Source organism: Pocillopora damicornis, chromosome 1 (genome assembly GCF_964200805.1).
Source record: "Pocillopora damicornis chromosome 1, jaPocDami1.2, whole genome shotgun sequence".
In the NCBI taxonomy this organism is placed as follows: Eukaryota; Metazoa; Cnidaria; class Anthozoa; order Scleractinia; family Pocilloporidae; genus Pocillopora; species Pocillopora damicornis.
The window spans coordinates 11,004,840-11,025,082 of NC_142670.1; the positions used below are offsets into that span (position 1 = coordinate 11,004,840).

General features: G+C 37.5%; 2 protein-coding genes across 3 annotated transcripts; both read right to left on the reverse strand.

Moving 5' to 3' along the window:
* Positions 1-2,708: 2,708 nt before the first annotated feature.
* LOC149051943 (uromodulin-like) lies at positions 2,709-10,335 on the reverse strand. Of its 2 annotated transcripts, none has more exons than XM_089202637.1 (6): positions 10,197-10,335; positions 6,215-6,543; positions 5,584-5,730; positions 5,123-5,245; positions 4,098-4,238; positions 2,709-3,580 (listed from the first exon to the last, which is right to left on the reverse strand). In XM_089202637.1, exons 2-6 carry the CDS (start codon positions 6,513-6,515, stop codon positions 3,216-3,218), a joined length of 1,077 nt encoding a protein of 358 aa, XP_089058763.1. In that variant the 5' UTR covers positions 6,516-6,543; positions 10,197-10,335; the 3' UTR covers positions 2,709-3,215. The 2 variants fall into 2 exon arrangements, with proteins under 2 accessions (XP_089058763.1, XP_089058814.1); XM_089202688.1 differs by lacking the exon at positions 10,197-10,335 and adding an exon at positions 7,271-8,045.
* A 1,751-nt stretch (positions 10,336-12,086) lies between these two features.
* LOC113674940 (growth/differentiation factor 6-A) lies at positions 12,087-14,786 on the reverse strand. Its single transcript, XM_027191434.2, has 3 exons — positions 14,179-14,786; positions 13,148-13,574; positions 12,087-12,753 (listed from the first exon to the last, which is right to left on the reverse strand). Exons 1-3 carry the CDS (start codon positions 14,468-14,470, stop codon positions 12,372-12,374), a joined length of 1,101 nt encoding a protein of 366 aa, XP_027047235.2. The 5' UTR covers positions 14,471-14,786; the 3' UTR covers positions 12,087-12,371.
* Between the last annotated feature and the right edge of the window lie 5,457 nt (positions 14,787-20,243).

Genomic DNA, 20,243 nt, shown 5'->3' on the forward strand with positions numbered 1-20,243 from the left:
CGTTCACGCATTTGAGACATTTCACATGAAAGTAAGAGACCAAATTCCCTGACTAAATTTTCAATTTTCCTAGTCTTGAACAGTCTTAAGTGACAAATAATGTTTCTGTCAGCACTGTCCAGAACTTTGTAGTCCGCATACTCTAATTTGAGAAATCAAGAAGAGACAAAGCTTGATGATGTTTGAGCATGCCTCCAACTCGTTCCTGAATCCATAGCAACAGTGGATACTTGCTAAGATGGCGACAAATAAAAATTTTTGAGATGTTTTGGTAAGCAATAATCAGTCGGATATCTTTGAAGCAGACGATTATCTCTTAGCACCGACCAGCACAAATTTCCACACAGTGGAAGCGCAATCAGCTCAAACTGGTATTGCTGCGAGAAAAAGGAAGTGATAAAATATGGTGTTCACGGAGTATTTTGGCCTCCAATTAAAGAACGGTCTGTAGCGAAACTTTTAAGCTTGCACTATCTACTTGTTTTCACTGAGACATGTACACATCATGGAACCGCGCCACTGTTCAATTTATTTAAGACGATGTTATGGTTTCAGATCCAGGCTAGCGTAAGTTCGTGACAAGTGCAAAAGTTGTTCAGCTCTATAACAAAAATATACATGTTTGTCAGAAGTCTTGACCCATAATGCCTAAGTGAAGGACAAGGAGCTGCAAAGAAAGTGAAAGTTGTCCTGTATTGGCCATTATTTTGTTGGTAAGGAAAGAGGGTGCCTCTATGTCGGTGTGTAACTTATAGTTGATTTTAATCTAGGGAAGGAGATGAATGTTGATTGACAAAGAAAAACAAAGAATCAACGACGCCATTATAAATTCACGGAAGACGAAGGCAATTGGAATTAATGAGTCGCAGATGATAATCTGACGAGATACAAAATTTGCTTGGAGTTAACGTGAAGGTAGTGTTTAAGGGCTCTCAAATAACTACGAGTAAATGGTAGAAAAAGGAAATTAACCAAACAAACAAACAAACAAAAACCAAGAACTAAAACGAAAAAAAATTGTAGAAAAAACAAACAAACAAAATATGAAAACAAGGAAAAAAATACGAAATCAAGGGAAAAAAAAAGGCAAAAACTAGGTAAAAAATTAAATAAAATGTAAAGGTAAAAAAATTCCCTAAAATATCGCAACAGGGAAGGGCCATTTATCTCTGTACAGTTTCGGTTATTTTTGCCACGGGGTAAAACAGGGAAAAGGTTTATCTGAATTTCTCTAAAAGTGCACTGAATTTAGAACTAAAACTAAGCACACATCGCAATATATTACAATATTGCAATAAGTTATACATTGGTGAAACAGGAAGACGACTAGGTGACCGATTCCGAGAACACCTTCGCGACGTAGAATTAAATGACAAGGACGCATCCAAACATGTCGTTAGACACTTCAATCTCCCTAATCACTCTAAACAGCATAAGGCAGTTGGCGACCTTTACTTACATCTCGGCAGTTCGGAAAGCCGCAAAGCGCTAGAACAAAAATATATCTTCCAAATCGGCACTCTTAATCCCCACGGTATCAACGAGCGCTTTTCATTCAACTAATTTATTATTGTGAAGTTTTTATATGAAATAATTCATATTTGTACTGCGGTTGTAGATGAAACTCCAGTTGCTTAAATTGGAAAATTTACTGCGAAGATCACATTTCACTTTCACTTTTAATTTATTATTGTTTTCCCGTCACTACAACCCACAATTCCTCCAATCGCTCTGACGAAGGGCTAACGCTTGAAACGCCTGCCTTTTAACTCTTTACGGTGGCTCATTTACGTTTTCAACTCAGTTGTTAACACTAAATTACCTGCTATACTCCCTCATTGACGCAGCACCAGAGTTTTTTTAAAACTTACCCCCCTTAAAACTAAGCACCCATGGTTGGTTATAATATTCTAGTATTTAAATATGTTTAAACTTCCAATTGTGTTCTTGCCCATCGTGGTTCATAGATAAATGCTGACGAGGACGTGCAGCATAGGAGTCGAAAGGTCGTGATCAATACACGACTGATTAGCCTGACTCTTTCATCGTGAGACAAACGATTAAACGTTCATTTATCTTGAGGTATTCTTTTTTTGTTGTTGTCGCTGTCTTGTGTTTTTTTTATAGTACAAACTAGTCAATGAAGCTTGACGTATCTATTTTTCTCACCATTGCTCCTTTTTAATAACATGGAGTTCAAATGAAATGGCTTGGAATGGATCGAGTTTGGGCCTGGCCGCAGTGTTGCAGAGCGGCGCGCGGTGTCACGGTGTTTCCCTGAATTTTGGGCTAAGATTTTTAATCTCCCACAAGAAACAGGGTATTTGGCTCACTTTTTTATCTGTCTTTATTTCACAAATTTGATCACTTTTTTATTATTATTATTGTTTGTCTTTATTTCACTAAAACACAATAAGTTGCAAATGATTTATTGAGGCTATCACAACTGCTATGGGAATTAAGAGCTTAGCATTGATTTGTGATTTAAAGCTAAACATGGATTCATTGTTAACACGGCCACAGACGAAGAAAAAAAAAACCCTCGAACGACTGGGTTTAAGGGAACAAATGTTGATATCGGACATCAATATACTTAAAACGTAGGCAAGTGTTTGCAACCCTTCGCCTTATTTAACCTTTCAAAAATTTGGCCAACTTTTTTAACTGTCTTTATTTCACAAATTGGATTACTTGTTTATTATAATTACTTTTCTTTATTTCACTAAAGCACAATAAGTTGCAAATGATTCAGTGAGGCTATCACAACTGCTATAGGAATTTAGAGCTTAGCACTGATTTGTGATTTAAAGCTAAACATTGATTCATTGTTAACAAGGTCACAGACGAAGAAAAAAAAACCCTCGAACGACTGGGTTTAAGGGAACAAAGGTTGATATCGGACATCAATATACTTAAAACGTAGGCAAGTGTTTGCAACCCTTCGCCTTATTCGTTATTTACATTTAAAAATTTGATCATTTTATTCACCAATTTGCCGGCTGATTAACATTTTCACCATTAATCTGGTTGAATAATGTAAAAGAAATTTCGTATCCTAATTTCTTCGAGGAAAAAAATTTTCTGCGAGTTTAAGAACTATGACTACCAATGCCACTTTCATTTCACAGCCACAGAAAGATCCTTGAGGATGAAATGAGTCGAAAATTTGCGGAGTCCACAAGAAAAACGCGCTTCGTATTGTTTTCATTGACAATCTAGTCAGCACCACAGTAGCGCAGGTGACAGGGATGCACTGAAGGCGTACCACTGATGTAATACACAAAATATCCATTGCAATTCCTTACTTGGATGTTGATGGACCAGACGCAGCATCCTCCTGACCAATTAAAGCAGACCTTCCTGGTGACTATACCCTCGCTCACTGTAGGATGAACCCCGTTTAACCAACCAGTTGCATGCGTTCCACAGCGGTGAGTTGGAACACATGTGGCAGCCATTTTATTTCCGGCTGCCCCCTGGAAACGAAACCAATTTGGACCAAGTGAATTGTCGCATAAAAGAACTCCGGTGAACGTTTCTTTCCTGTTAGCTTCTGTAAGACTTGCAGGATTTTGACATTCTGAGAGAGAAAACAGATAAATGCACAGCTAAAGAGTTACAGTAACGCTACCTCATTGTTGTTTCGGTTCATTTCTTTCATTTTCATTTGTCTCCTTGGTGTTTTACGTTTCTTATGTAGCTTTTTAAATACTCTTTAGGAGATTCAATGGCTTCAACACAGTTCGAAATGATTGACAACATTCTTGTTTCAAGCATTTTATCAGTTCATTAATCTGTTATTAAGACATTTTCTCCTCTGATCATGTGCGTGAGAAAGAGCTTTGAACCTCAATTCGAGTAAAATTATCATTCTTATTTTCTTTGAGATAAAATATTTATATGTACGGCTCACGACTCACTCTTCTGAATCATTACCCGCCCTAATTTCTAAAAAATAAAGAAGAGCAATCTTCAGTGAAGCATCTAAAGTCAGACGAAAATATCTGAGATAGTATAAGATGAAAAAAAAAAATGCTAGCCTCTGCAATTGTAAGTAAAATTATTTCACATTACTTGTAAAAGAAAAAACTACTAACCGGCTGACTGCACATAACAACTTGTTCTTCCATCCCCAACATAACCAAGGTTACAAGAACAGTTGTACGAACCAATAGTGTTAATGCACGTGGCTGTTCCACGAAGGCAAGTGTGAACACCAGCTATGCATTCATCTATATCTGGGAAATATAAAAAGTTATCTGTTCACACTGAACAGTTCACGGAGTAGTCTTTTCTAGGTAAACAATTTTTATCATCTCCTAATGCAATACAAGGGAACTAAGATAAAACTGGTTTTATAAAGTCCAATCCGCAAAAAGACTTTTTTCCTTAAGGGATACAAAAGAAGTTCCTTCGGAATTGATTTTATATATTTGTCATCTAGAAAAAAAAACTATGTGACTTTGCTTATCTTAGCTATGAAACAATTTTATCATTCGTGTGGTTTTTTTAATATCAAACATTCTGATGGATACAAAAACTGTTCTTAGCCATGACAGTTACGTCTGGAGTGGTGGCAAGCTTGCCTCAAACATTATGTTTGATCACAGAATACCAACATTATTAGGAGATAAAAATTTTATCTCTTATAAATAGAGTTCGACTTTGTATTTGCCTTAAGAAGAAAATATGGCTCTGGGTTATTACAGTATTGGATTATCAGCCTTGTATATGAAGACTGCTTGATGCCTATTTAACGAGAAATATGAAAAAAGGGACGTTACTGTAGGTGATGAAAGTCATATGTCCAAAATGAAAAGCTGACTAAGAAAATATGACAAAAGAGACATCAATGGGCAGATGATGTACTCTATAGAACATCAACAGCCCTGTTGAGAGTCATCCTCGGATATACTACTGATAGTCTGTAAGGAAGTCGATCAAGAGGAACATGGTGGAAGAAATCTGAGAGAGAGATGACGAACAAGTACTGAACATGAAGTGAACTTGTACGACGAGCAGTTTATAAAAATTAGCAAAGTTCTCTAACAAGAGGCCTTCTGTGTGTTCCACACAAAAAGAATAAGTAATTTCAAAAGTAATCTATACATAATGTCCTTACCTACACATTCTTTGCCACTTCTAGTGAAACCAGAATGACAGGAACAGTAATAAGAGCCGTTGGTATTTGTGCAGTTTGCATTAGAGCCACAAATATGGACGTCAGCACTACACTCGTCAACGTCTGATGAGGCAAATCGCGAAAAAATCATAGACAAAGCATTTCCTATTTTAAAAAAGTACGCTCTCACAATGAAAGTTCCACATTTGCAAGTTTATTCATGAAACACCTCTGAGACTTCGATACAGATTCAAAGGTTATGGTAGCATCACCTTGTCATTTAATTGTACTTTTTCTTCAAAGCTGACGTTTAGAGCGTTAGCCCTTAATCATTTGCTCTAACGATGACTAAATTACCCTGTTATACTCTCCCACTAGCGTAGCCCAATAGTTTCAGAAACTCCCCCCCCCCCCCCAAAACAGTTACCTAAAACGAGAGGTTTCAATACAGCTCAACTTGCCTTCTGTCTCCATATCACACTGAGCAAGTAGGGATTTGCCATTAACAATCGAATTCAACCAATAGCTGCCACTGATTGTGTGACCTTCACTCAACTTGATTTCTCTACATGTCTCCGCAGGTACCTCCGGTATGGAACCGAGAGGGACTGGAAGAAAATATCAGAGGGATCAGAATTAAAAAAGAAATTGGCTGGCTCCATAAGGATGAAGAATAATGTCTTTAAAGAGGGTCTCAATGGGTTTAACCGTTAGCCGTAACACAGCAAAAACAATTCAGCCGTTGGGCATAAAAACCAGTAAATTTTAGCAGTTGTCGTAAAACTTTAACTTTAAGCCGTAAAAAACCATCACCTCAAATAAGCCATTCTAAAGAAAGTGTTCAAAGAAAAATAACAGGAAGAGGAAAAAGCCTACATTATGTATTGTATGCAAAATTACACAAAAAGCTTTTATGATCAGTGAACTGCTGTGCGATGCCAAGATGTGCACGGGGATCCGGTCTTCTACTCGAGTGCCTTGCTGGCATATGGGTCCATGTGATACCATGGAATACGCCAACGGTTCTTTCTCTTTTTGTAGTTTAGTCGAATGTAGTTTCTAGAGTATGTTTTAAATAAAGCAATAACTCACCCCTATTCTTGTCTCGTGTAAGATAATATCGGAATAAATCTGGCACAAAATGCTCAGGTCTGGCCTTATTGGTGCGGTCATTCAACTCACAGCTATCTTCCCCCATGACGTAGTTCAGGCTCTGACACCTCACGTCGTCCCTACAAGCATGTAAACACTCCATTGCGCTAGAAGTTTTCATTGTCTTAAAATTGTGTCTCATCAACATCATGCCGAAAATGGAATATTCCGTTCCACACTGTTCAGCGGTTGTTGGAGGCAGCAGGTGGACGATAAATAAAGATGCAACGAGAAGAACCATCCTTAGACCAATTCGGCAAATCTTTTCACTGCAAATAACATTCGACCAGAAATATAGTCCTTTCGAGTGGCTGATATTTTACAGAATTATGCCAAGAGATGGGGGATTTTTAAAATAGCACTCAAAATCATGTTGTTTCCTATGGCAATTTTTCAATGCAAGTGACGTCATGGTTTCTGACAGGTGTGCACTTCAATTCGCCTGATTGGTGATAACTTCGCGGTCGTCCGATTTTGTTAATCACTCGTGTGATTACAGACCGAATTGGACTCCACTCGGTCCTATTACCTTTATTAATCGGATAGCAGGTACAGGAAAGGGTTCCCACAAGTGCCTGAGTCGACACAACATCGGTATTTATCGAAGCTAAAGAATAATGATGTCATCCATGATTGGAACTTAAAATAATATAAAATTTAAGCTACAAAATTATGGGTTTACCACATGAAGCTTCCGAAAGTTTTGGGAAAGAAATGATAAAGTGTGCCTTGAAGTAACAGTCAAAAGTACTGAGGAGAAGGGAAGAACGTAAATATTTCTCTTAAAATGGTATCGTTAGCGTTTTGCCAATTGAAGCTGTGCAAAGAATATTATATTAAGAGATAAATTTAAGGTGGGGCGGGGGGAAATGAGAATAGCACCGTTAGGTGGGGGCGGGGGGAAATGAGAATAGCACCGTTAGGTGGGGGCGGGGGGAAATGAGAATAGCACCGTTAGAATTATGTTTAGTTGAGTTAAACCAAAATAAAATTCACCTTAACTAGCGATATAACATCGGGTTAATCGGTCTGCAGAAGAAATCACTTCGTAAGCAGAAATGCTTCGAAAGCTTTGACTGCACTGATTGCACTAGCTCCTTTCATTTAAGTCAAAAATTCAACTTCGGTTCCTCAAAAAAAATATTAAACAAATACAAGTAGTCACGACGGCGACGTTCAGAAAAACGTCGTTTACAAAAGGAAACTTTCATTAACCGCATGCACCTTGTTTACATGCACCGACAGCTTCAGATCTCTTGCTCAACACAACTTACACAGGCAACGTTGAGATTGGAGTAGAAAAGTGATTACACTTTCTGTCGATATTCCAGTTTTCAGACATTGCAAATAATTTAACAGTGTTCAATGCAGATTAGACTAAGTTAATAAAGGCCCCATGCAGAGCTATTATAGTTCTGTTCACCTACATAATCCTTTGTTTCGCCGCTTTCCAACTTCCACCGTCACAATTATTTATCTATGACATAACTCAGACACAATTTCGCTCTGATTGGTCAAAAATCCATCGTTCATTTTGCCGGTAAACCCATGGAAGACTGAAACATCTTCCTGTCCGGAGAAATGGCGCCACACGGAATGAATTCCCAGATTTTAATTTGCTTTGGAGGAAACGAAGAGGACGTTTTGAATGCCGAAAACAACGACAAATACTTTATATTTCTCGCATTTATCAAATTGGCTATTAAAATGCTGAATTTCGCCAAAGTGTTCACGGAGAGGGAAAGGTCGAGAGGGAAAAGTTGCCACGTTTTTTCTTCAAGAAAACTGTAGCAACAAACAAACAGTTTCATTTAAAAAATTATTGGAGAATTTGTATACCACTCTTTAGTCAAATGGCACAGTTATTCCCATTAGGGACCGAGACTGGTAAAAAATTTATAATTTTTCAATTAAACTAGCAAAATGCTAACAAGAAGAACCTGAGCAATGTAAGGTTGTAGATCACTACAGGTCTGACTTTTTCTCAGGCCTTATTTCCACTACTTCTTAAGAAATGTTCATAACTGCGATAATCGCTTTCATTGTTATTTGTTAAAAAACCTCTGTCAGTTCACATATATGGTTTTCCTATATTCACAGTCATTGAAAGGAAGATGTTTCACCGACACATCTTCACTTCAGTTGTTTTAAAAGGCTTCCAAACAAACTTTGAGACATCTTTTGACACCTGTCAATTTAAAAAATGCGTGCACTTTTGAAAAAACAACAGTATGTCTTATCAGTGTAGCAAGCAAACTTGAGCTGGTTGAATATTACAACGAGATTTTCTTCAAATAGCCAAATGATCCAAGGGAGAGTTTCATCCACTTCCAAAACAAGAAATCTTCGCAGATTTTCCTCCGTTCATTTTTGAATGCCAAGGAAATTCACCGTGAGTAAATTCAAATGACTGTTTTGAATTTGCAAAAGTTTTAAACGGCTATGAATATATGAAAGTCATATATTTGAAGTGCGGTTAAACTGGGAACTTGGAACCAACAGTGACCAGCTCCCAGTTGGCTTGTTAGCTCAGTTGGTAGAGCGCTTCACCGGTATCACAAAGATCATGGGTTCAAATCCCGTACAGGCCTGAAATTTTTTCAGGCCTGCTTTTCACTACTGCTTGAGTAGTGTTCATTACTATGAAGATCGCTTTCATATTGCAAAAGTTTGTTAGTTTATTTGTTGTGATGATGCGATTTATTCCTTTCTTCCTCCGAAAAACTGTAGTTGAATAAGAAACTTACAAGAAATAAGGGGATTTAATGCGGCTTACAGTCATTAAACTTTTTTTTTTCTTTTTTGCTGTGTAATTTACGGTAGAAGTATGAGTACAGTTATCACCAAGCAGGCGAATTGAAGTGCACACCTGTCAGTAACTATGACGTCACTCGCATTGAAAAATTAGCATAGGAAACAACATGATTTTGAGTGCAATTTGTTGTTATTAAGTACGAGTAAATTTTCCGAGGACAGTAAAATTGTGCCGTACAAGGTACTACTCTTAACATGCGTAGTCAACTGTACCGCGGGCACTTCAACGCCACGGCTTTGTTCAGTAGTCCAGTGGTCAGTGCACTGGGCTCCGAGTCAGACGACCCGGGTTCTAGTCCTGGCCGAGGCAAGGCGTTGTGCCCTTGAGACGTGCGGGGGCTTTAGGCTTGGCTAAATCTGTGTATTACTTTGGCGTGCTGAAATTCAAAATGGCTGCCTCGCGTTCAACAATCAGTACCTAGAAAGTGACAAACGCGATGGAAAAAAATTCAATTCCGAAGAGCATAAATACTACATTTGAGAGTGATCAAAACAATCGTGACAAAACAAGCGCAAAGCTTCTTTTTTTCATGAAATGTACTGTTTCTCGATTAGTAGAATAATGTTAATGATTTTAAAAACATGATCGTTGTGCAGGTGTACTCAAAGAAATGCAATTATCCTCGAGTGAGAAATTCCAAGTTAATCAGTAACCCAATTCGTTCTCTGTTCAAAGCGTTCAAAGTGCATTGTATCTGCTTCAGATTGAGCGAAACTATCTACAGTAGAAGACGGTTGTTTAGGAAAAAGTGGATGACATAGCTAGTCGTATACCTAAAAAATACCATAAAAATCAAGTGTTTTAAGTTAATATCATCGCGCCTCACCTGCGCAGCCCAAATTAGTGTTACATTCTCAATCTAACAATGATCGAAATCACTTTTGCAATGCTTGTGCAAAATCCGAAGGCTTCCCAGCGCAGTTAAGGCTTATTGGTAACATTAGCCATGTTTCTAAGCTAACATATTTCTTCTGATGCTCTGACTAACAAAAGGAATCACTGAGTTCGCTATGCTTGATAACAAACATAAAATAAAATAAAAAAATTTAAAACACAGCGAACGATATGGCGAAATTATTTAGTGAATGTAAATCTGAAAACGCCAACCTTTCACCGATGAGCAGAATTTGGCCAAGATCTTTCTGTAGAAGTAAATCCCTTTAAAGTTGGATATCTGTTCGCAAAATGAGGTTTTATCTCGATCACAACCGTTACGCATTAACGAGAATTGCAAATGCATGGCTTGAAAAGCTCACAAAGGGTTATAAATAACTAATCTCAATCAATATTTAAGAACGGAATTAAGACAAACATGTTAGAGAGGTGTCTATTGGGAAATTTTAATTTTATTTTCCTTTTTTTGAAATGTGTGACATTCACCATGATTGGAATTGTAGCTGTAGGTTATCCATCCAAGTTGTTAAGGCAACGTGAAAAATAGAACCGAATATTTCCCACGGAGATTTCAATTTGAGGATGTGAGATCAAAAATTGGTCATAAAATTATTCGCTTTCTTTTATGGATACAAATCCAACTTATGGTAATAGAAGAATTGCAAATGGAGCAAAATCAAATGTGAAGGCTAATGATGTATTATCTATCAAACAAGAATTTTCAATCCCTAAAAGTGCTGACAATTATCGATATGATATATAATTTATAAATGGTCCTCGATGCGACATGAAGTCTTTCGTTAAAATTTCTGGAACTGTCACTGGTTAATGGGAGTCTCGACAAATTTTATTTCTTCCAAACAGCCAACTAGATAATACTTTTAATATTTTTCGCTTTTTTCAGAGCCGTACTTTCAGGATTCTTAGGGGATTTCTGCCTACTTAGAACGGCTAGGATATATTTTTCTGAAGTACTACTTGATACCGCGGAATAAGACGATGAAATGCTGAATATTTAATTATTGTTCCGTTCGCTTTCAGACTGTGTCACGGACTCCATCAGGGAGTGTTTTGAAACAGACTAAAGGACTTAAAACCTGACGATTGTAGAAAACGAGGCTGCAAACCTACGTGAATGAGGCACATCGTATTGAATTAAATCTTTAACTCCTACCATTGACCAAAATAGAATTTCTTCTCACAATATCTATAAAATATCAAGCAGAAAAGTGATGAGACTAAAGAAAAATATTAACCAGGGGATTATAAATTGAACTAACTTTATAGCAATTGTATGGCAAACTGTATAGAGAATTAGTTATGAGATCTTGGGAGTGAGAGCGTTAATTTAATCCTGCGCTGTTCACAAAAATTCAATCGGTTTTTTGTAAGTATAAGTGTTGTGCGTAGGCCTCTACCAGTTGTGCTCATAAAATTCTGGAAAGTTTCTCACTGAATGCAAAAAAGTTGCTAAAAATTGCTAAAAATCCAACAGGGTGCTGCCTCATTTTCTTGACATTTTTATAGAAACGTCAATCAAAAGCTTTATTTTTCGTTGTTCACAATAATTCCTAACATCGGTCACGAAAAAAAAGAAAGTTAAAGGTAGCTTTTAAGAGTCGCTCACAAATATGAGTGAAATTTATGGATATACTCCAAGTCAATAAGTCAGCGAAATGTTGTCAAGTGACGAGCTATGTGTTCAAAGGTTGATGAAAAGTCCAAAAATTTGCATAAATTGAACTTTTCTCCGAAATTGTTGATTTTTATGAGTTTGATATGTGCCGTAAACCTGTATTTTGCTCAAAAATTGCTCAGAAAAGCGAAAATCTTGTTTTACTCGGGAGCTCCGAGACAGAGCGTCGAAAAAGCATTTAGTGTCTGTGATGTCAATTATTCCGGTATTCATAGAGTAATTAATTTTTTTTAAACCTTTTTGAGAATAGGGACATGTCACTTTGTTTAAGAAAGTAAATTTAATCATTGAAAATGAAACACGTCCTATTGATTTGACAAAAAGACTGAAAACGAGAGAGTTAAGTGATTCTGGCCTTAGGGACAAATTCTGACAATCTCTACCAACTTCATCAAATTATGTCTCTCTCATTGCTTAACTCTATCTTTATTTTTCATTATTTTCACTTTGGACTCATAGCTTGCTTATCTTTACAATTGTCTTCTTTTTCAATAATTATAGTGTCATTACTTTTTTTTTTTCATCTTTTTGTTTTCAATCTAAAAGTTTTTTATCCAGCACTGAATAGCTACGCTTTTCAAAATAACAATAGGGAGATTATTACATCTACAAATCAATTCTTCTTCGAAAGCCACGTGCTAATCGTAAATCTGCCCTAGGCGTCCACGTGATAAGCGCGGGTACGTTCTATGTCAACGGCAGCCACATTCTGTGGCGACCATGTCTCGGTATTGGCGCAGGATCACGTGACCGTCTTTCTTAAAGTACATGATCCCCAGCATATCGGTGCTGAAGTTTGTTGCGACGCAGCAGTTAAGCACTACCTTGCCTCCTCCATCCATCCGCTCCGCAGCCAGGGAGCGCACCACGGCATGGTTGCTGAAACTGGCGGCACCAGCAGTCAGGTCACACTTTCCCACACAGTCATAGGCGTTGAACGAGAGCGGTGCGATGAGGAAGTTCCCGAAAGTCTGCTTGGTGTTGATATGCAAGTCACGTCTGGTGCACAGATCAGTGTCGTTGGTAGATGGCCGGGAATTTGTCTTGTTCATACCAATATCACGACGAAGCCGACTAAAAAAAGGCCCAAAACACTCTATTTAAGTTCTGCATTTGAAAGTGCGTTCTTATGATCCCCCACCCCACCCCACTCGGTGGCAGCTTGTGGAGAAGTCAGAGGAACTGGGGAGAACAAAAGCTATTCGCAAACTCGCCAGGCCTACAGAAAGATCACTGGTCTATTTTAAATGTGAATAGGGAAGCTGTTTCGTAATTTCCAAGTTATTCTGATGATCTCCCAAAATTCGATTGGATAGTTCAATCTGAACAGGGAAATGTGGTGTGTTTCCGGAATAAAATGTCAATATTTATTCTCATGTCAATATTTATTTGAGGACAAAATTAGTGTCCGACCGAAAGCATGTGAAGAAAGGAAAGAGAAGATTGAGTGAAAGAAGCATTTGCTCACCTCCCCAAGAAAGGATCGTACTCAACTTCCTGAAGCTGCCTACCGTCAGTGTAAACAACCATGAATACTCCATCTGAGTTCCCATTTGTTGTGTTGGAGATCAGAGGTTTTGGAACAGAGTCATCGGCTGAGTCTGACACTACTTTGACCTGAACCTCATGGACTGTGTCAATGGATTGAAACCATTGAACAACGGCTGTCTCGACCATTGGGAACACAATCCAGTTGGGATCTGCTCCTTGAAGTGCAGATTTGGTAATGAGCCTGCCTGTTTTCTTGTCGTAAAGGCCACAACTACCTAGTTTATCATCACTGAAGACCTGTCCAACGATTTTTTGAAAGTTTATCCTGATTTCGGCCTTTTCGACGTGTTCTTTGGGATCAATCCCCTTCACGTCGAAACGGATGAGTTTGGAAGCGGCATCAACTGCAAGTAGAAGTCGAATTGTTTCTGAATTAGGTGTTTGATTTTTTTTTTTTTGATTCCAGTTAATTATTGTCATCTTAATTTTTTTTGTGCTTACTAGTTTCACCTTTTGCTTTGTTTTATTGTTCGGTTCAATTTGGGCGCATTTCTTGGGATGTATCCAGCTCGCTTTGAAGCAAGAGACTTGGATTCTATGCATCCACTCACAAAAAATTTGGCAAACAGTTCAGATACGGTAATTGTTTATTAATTGAAATGTATATGTTGGTAAAAGTCAAATTAGATGGTTAAAAATGGATGAAGATTTGATTGAGTGGTTTTAAATATAAGGAAATAGGGATTTAGGAACTGCTACTCTCTCTGAAACCCTTTCGGTCATCAAACAGATGCGTAAATTCCCTTAAAATCATTGAAATAGCACCAAATTTTTAGGGTGATTGCCTTGTTTCCTATCGTAAATGTTCAAGGAACAACGCTTTTAAGAGCATTAATTATTCTGATTTGGTTGCGAACAGAGAAACTGCTTCTAAAATTTAATTCTCCTAACTTGTCGGTTTCACTAATCTAAAATTCTTCGTTAAAAAAAGACAATTATTCATCATACCATTTCCCTGAACGGAGTGGATGATTTCTGAAACTGTGGAATTTGTCGCTTTAACCTGCCCGTCATCATAGAAATAGTCGTGATAAAGATTCCTAAGAAAGATTTCTGCAGCTCCTCCTGCAGTGAAAACTTTTCCAACTTGAAAACCATGGTTCTTTCCTGTATGGGAATTTGTATTCACTTGAGCCCGCCCGTGATTTTGTGGTCGCCCATTCGAGGGACTCAGTAAGTGTAGCAAAATCAGTAGCATACCGGAGTACGACATATTTTTTTCGGACAGATACATGTTCATAGGGTCCACAGATGATGGAAAATGAACGTGAGTGTCATTCCGTCGGTTATATATGCTCTCAGGGTGATCTTGGCTATTAACTGAAAACTATTTATAATTCATACGTTAATAGATTTAAAGAAATTAGTTTATCTTAAGTGATGGCCGCACTGAGAGGCTGTTTAATGCCGAAACGTTGCTATTTGAGATACTGAGCGCTTTTAACTGAAACTAGAACATCCGAATAAGATCAATATCTGGTTCATAGCAACTGCTTAAATTAGAAATTTGTTGCGTGCACAAGGGTAGGCTTCTGCCGACCCTTGACTGATAGGGAAACCACAGTTACAAAGTTTGCACGTTTGAACGAAAAAAATCGATCTCTGGGCGCTCAGGTGATTATGATTAGAAATCAGCACAACAAGGTAGTGTTTCAGCTAAGATATTTTTGTTCATTTTCCCCGTTTTTATACAAGGAGATCCACCGGAGTAATTTCCGGTTTTTCTTAGCAAGTGTGTCCATTTTAGCACAAACAGGCCTTTGCTCTAGGAACTAAACACGACACTCTACAAGGCAACGAGGATTATTAGGTGAATAGGAAAATCTATTAACAGTTTAGCTCGGCAAACGGGAAAACGACCGCTGAGCTCTGCTGAGTGGTGCAACAAATTACCCGAGAAAACAGCACTCAGGGAAAAACTGCACGTGATTGTTTCTCGCTCTCCAATTTTTCTGCGCTGCAATTTTTTAACGAAACGTTTAGAAAAACACATGAAAGTATACTGAATTATCTAAACCAGCTCTGCCGTTTACAAAGAAAAGGTTACGTTTTGCATGCTTTGACATTGGATATTGTATTTTCGAACTTATTTTTCCCGGAAATATGGCATTTCAACTCTTCCGTTCTTAAGTTTGACTCAACGTTATCGACTGAGCATCCAAGAGAGAAAACTTCAGAGAAATTTGATATACTCAGTATCACGTCGATTTTTCAGAGAGTTTACTTATGATTCTCTTATAAATTATAACTTATAAGAAGAATCTGTAAAACGCGTGACGTGATGTCTTCCACCAAGGACGAAAACATCTTCCCACGCTTCCAGAATAGACCAGACTACGCCGATAATACACTTTACACAGTGTTATTGTATCATCTTATCGGAATTAAATCCCATTTTCCGGTGTTGAATACACGATTATTTGGCTCTAAAACTGAGCAACTATGGGGAGGAAAACAACTCTACCGGCGGAAGGCTATGAATTTAAGAGTAGCTTTCGATTCTAGAAGGAATGAGCTTTACATATTTCCCGATTTCAAGAAAGCAACCGAGTTGATCACTTGAAATCTAGAAACTTTTTCAAGTTGACATATTTTAGACTGAAATAGAATCTGTAAATTTCTTCGCTTGATCCTGCTCATTGACTGGTTAATTGAGCGTTGAGTTATTATTTCGTGGACTGATCAATTCATCATCGCTGCTGTTCTATATTTATATTTTGATGCTAACTTTATAAGACCACCCTCTAATAATTGGTGAACATCATGCATTATAAGAACCTTTTTTTTGGTTGTATCTGTTTTTAAAATTTAAACAAAAGATCTGTCGTGAAAAAAAAGATTCGATAGCCAGTTGGCAACAGAAAAAAAGTGCATTTAGCTCAAGTATAAGCATTTTACATCTGATAGTAAAGTTGCTAACAACAACAGCAAGGCTGAGGCTGTAACGATGCCGTCGTGTTTGCATTTTTTTTTTAAATTGGATTTAAGTTTTAATTATCTCCTAAACGAGGACTGTTTAAGAAAGTTTCTCGCTCATAAGGTATGAGATATGCTTCTTTGTGTGCAGTATTTTGTAATTTTTTTCCTTTTTTTTTAATTCCTTTTTTTTTTTTTGCGAAAGAGGGTCTCGCCTTTTAATTCTACTAATAGCATATTTTGGTTAAAAGAAAAAAAATTAAAAGTGGCGTACGTCGACAACACATGAAAGGAGAGCTTTGTATGGTTTGTGAGTGAAGGGGCGAATTTTCGACAAACAAAGTCCTTATAACTCGAGTGCTGGTGATTATTATACCTTAAGAAGCCGCTCTCTTAGGCGTTACAAGCAATCCTGTCTGTGCTATGTACTGTGGTGAAACGAGACGAGAGCGGATGTTAAAGTAGAAAATAAACGCAAGAGATATTTGACTACTGTTGTATTTTCTCACTTTTCATCGGTGCTTTTGCCACTAAGTTACCTTTCTATGCACGACGCAGACCCGTTTGGTGTCAGTACGTTGATCTTTTACACCTAAAGCCGGCTTGTCCGTTTGGCTTGAAATCAAATCATTTCACATGATTTATCACATAAGACTTGCCTTTGTTAATTTTCCCTTGGAAACTACACCAGTTGTCGCTAGGGTTGCCTAGATCTATGTGAAGTTTATTAAATGTTAGTTCCAAGAACTGCAAGCTGTTTCCCTAAATAACATAACTCTGTTGCAAAATCATGTTCAAGTTGACATATTTTAGACTGGAATAGAACCGTAGATAAGTTTTCTTGATCCGTTCGTTGACTTATTAATCGAGAGTTGACACTGAGATTAATTACCGGGCTCATTAATTAAGATCAGCATCGCTCTATTTTTGTATCTAAGGAGAACTTTCACTCTACCTGACCTATTAATTACTGTTCGCCTTAATAAATTAAAAGAACGTGTCACCTCTTTTTCAACTGTTTTGTATATACGAAAAAAGATAAAAGGTAAAGGTAAAGTTGCCAGCAACAACTAGGGAAACTTTTGTACGTAATGCCATTATGTTTTCATTTATTAATTGGATTTGGAAATCGTTAATTTTATGAACAGGGCCTGATTAGGAGAGATTCTCGCCCATGAATTGACTGAGGCATTTTCTTCTTTGCACTATAAATTTTCTATTTTTTTCCCTCTTTTTCGGTGAAAGAGGAGCCCATCTTTTCATTTAATGATAGGTACATTTGATAATAAAAAGATAGCTGATGTCGACTAAAATAAATGATTCTAAACAGTAAGTGTCTACTTTGTCTGGTAAAGAGCGGACTTGCAACAAACAAAGTCCCTAATACTCGAGTGCAGATGATTACTGTAACTTGAGGAGGCAATCCCTCAGGCTTAACACAAGAAAGATATAGAAAGAAACGCAAGACAAAATCATCAGCTGGTGCAGTTATTTTTTACATTATTTTACGTGAAATTGCATGTTGAAACCGTTTCGCGACAACGAAATTAACCTTAATCAGAAGTATTGTCTTTTTGGCATAGCACTAATTCATTTTACATCATTCGAAAAGATCTTTGAGCTTTAAATTCTTTACTTTTACCTTGGACACTATATTAGTTATCAGTGGAGCTGTCAATTTTATTGATTTGTTTATTACGTCTTAGCCACTTCGTAATTTGACCAGTCACGTTGTTCTTGGACCAGTTCAACCATAGTGATTTTAAAAATTTATAAACTGTCTGAATCATAAATGAATAAAGGGGGTTAACTTCCCAGTAAAGATGGTGCTGCGTCGGTGGGAGAGTATAACAGGGTAAATCAGTGTTGTCAACTGAGTTGGTAACGTGAATTGGCCACCGTAAAGAGTTAAAAGGCTGAGGTTTCGAGCGTTAGCCCTTCGTCAGAGCTCTTGAAGAAGGGCTAACGCTCGAAACCTCAGCCTTTTAACTTTTCACGGTGGCCAATTTACGTTATGTTATTTCATCAACCGATGAAAGAGGAGCCCATCTTTTCATTTAATAATAGTTACATTTGATAATAAAAAGATAGCTGATGTCGACTAAAATAAATGATTCTAAACAGTAAGTGTCTACTTTGTCTGTTAAAAGGGCGGACTTGCAACAAACAAAGTCCTTAATACTCGAGTGCAGGTGATTCCTGTAACTTGAGAAGGCAATCCCTCAGGCTTAGCACGAGAAAGATATAGAGAGAAACGCGAGACAAAATCATCAGCTGGTGCAGTTTTTTTACACTATTTTGCGTGAAACTACATGTTGAAACCGTTTGGCGACAACGAATTTAACCTTAATCAGAAGTATTGTCTTTTTGGCGTAGCACTAATTCATTTTACATCATTCGAAAAGATCTTTGAGCTTTAAATTCTTTACTTTTACCTTGGACACTATATCAGTTGTCAGTGGAGCTGTCAACTTTATTGATTTGTTTATTATGTCTTTGCCACTTCGTAATTTGACCAGTCACGTTGTTCTTGGACCAGTTCAACCATAGTGATTTTACAAATTAATAAACTGTTTGAATCATAAATGAATAGCCTTGTAACTCTTCACGGTGGCTAATTTACGTTATCAACTCAGTTGATATCACCGAGTTACCCAGTCTAAATCAAACATTCTTTGCCTTTTTCAATCCACCAAAGACGAGTTATCCATTCTGAATTTAATTGCATCCTTTCATAATATTTCAAATGGTGCCGAGATTAAATCAATTCAATCTGTTATTTTTAACCATTTATACTTTTTTTTTCTGTCCAACGGTTGTCCTGATAGAATGCTTGAGAAACTGCTTTTAACAGCAATGAACTGAGTAAGAAGTCAGTTGGTTTAGAGCGTAGAGCGAAGGTTCGAAGCTCTCTCTCTTAGTTAGATTTTTGGGTAGAATAGCTATTTGTCGAATGCAGTAGAATTTAGCTTAGGAAAACATTGCGGGAATAAGAATAAACTCCTTCTGAACTTAAATTACGTAACTCCCTGTCGGAGTTTACCCTCCAGATTTCAACCATTGAAGGTTTCAGAAGACAGCTTTTTTTTTTCCTGCCATGTAAAATTCCAGACGACCTCCTGATTATATAAGTGATCTTCATAAATCAAAAGGGCGGTTCACATTTTTCAGGCGTTTCCGAGATAGAAATGAAGATGTGTCGTGAAGAGAGATTTGATGGCTGTTAAGCAACATGAGAAGGCCATTTTAGCTAGCTCAAGTACAAGCAAAGATACTGATAGTAAAGAGGCTAACAACAGCAACAGCTTTGGTTGTAGAATGCTTTCGTGCCTTCATTTCTTAATTGGATTTACTTCTCTAGCGATTTTATAAACGGGAACATTGTTGACAATTCTTGAAATATGACTAAACAGTTGAGAGAACTGTCTTTTCTGTCTGTTAAAGAGGGAATTGCTGCAAACCGTTCTTAGAACTCAAGTGGCGTCGGTTATGGTTACTGTAACTTGAGGAGGCGACATAATCTCAGACGTTACCAGCAAGCCTGCCCGTGCTATGATCTGGTGTAAGTTTCGAAGAAAGCGAATGCTAATAACTCGAAAAAAATGTACAAAGAAACACAAAACAAAGTCTACGCAGGTGTAGTTTTTAACTTTACACCTAAGCGTTTGCCGTTAGGTTACGTCATTTAATGCGTCGCTGAACTGTTTGGTGACAAAGCAAAGAACCGTTACGAAGCAAGCTTATCCAATCGCTTTGACGAAGGGTTAACCCTCGAAATGCTTTGAAACTCTTTATGGTGGCTAATTTACGATATCAACTCAGTTGATAATACTCAATCACCTTGTTATACTCTCCCACCGACGCAGCACCACAGTTTCTTTAGAAGGTAACCCCCTATTCATTAACCTTATGTGCTTGGCTTTAAAATCAGATCATTTCACATTTATACTGAATATTTAAGGCTAAGACTATTTCTGTTATTCTTTGGCCAGTTCAGTCGGCGTGACCACATAACTCCTTTACTGTCTAATTTATACTCCAGTTATTACTGTACATTTTCAATTTACCAAAGTCGAGTTATTTATTTGCAGCTTCAC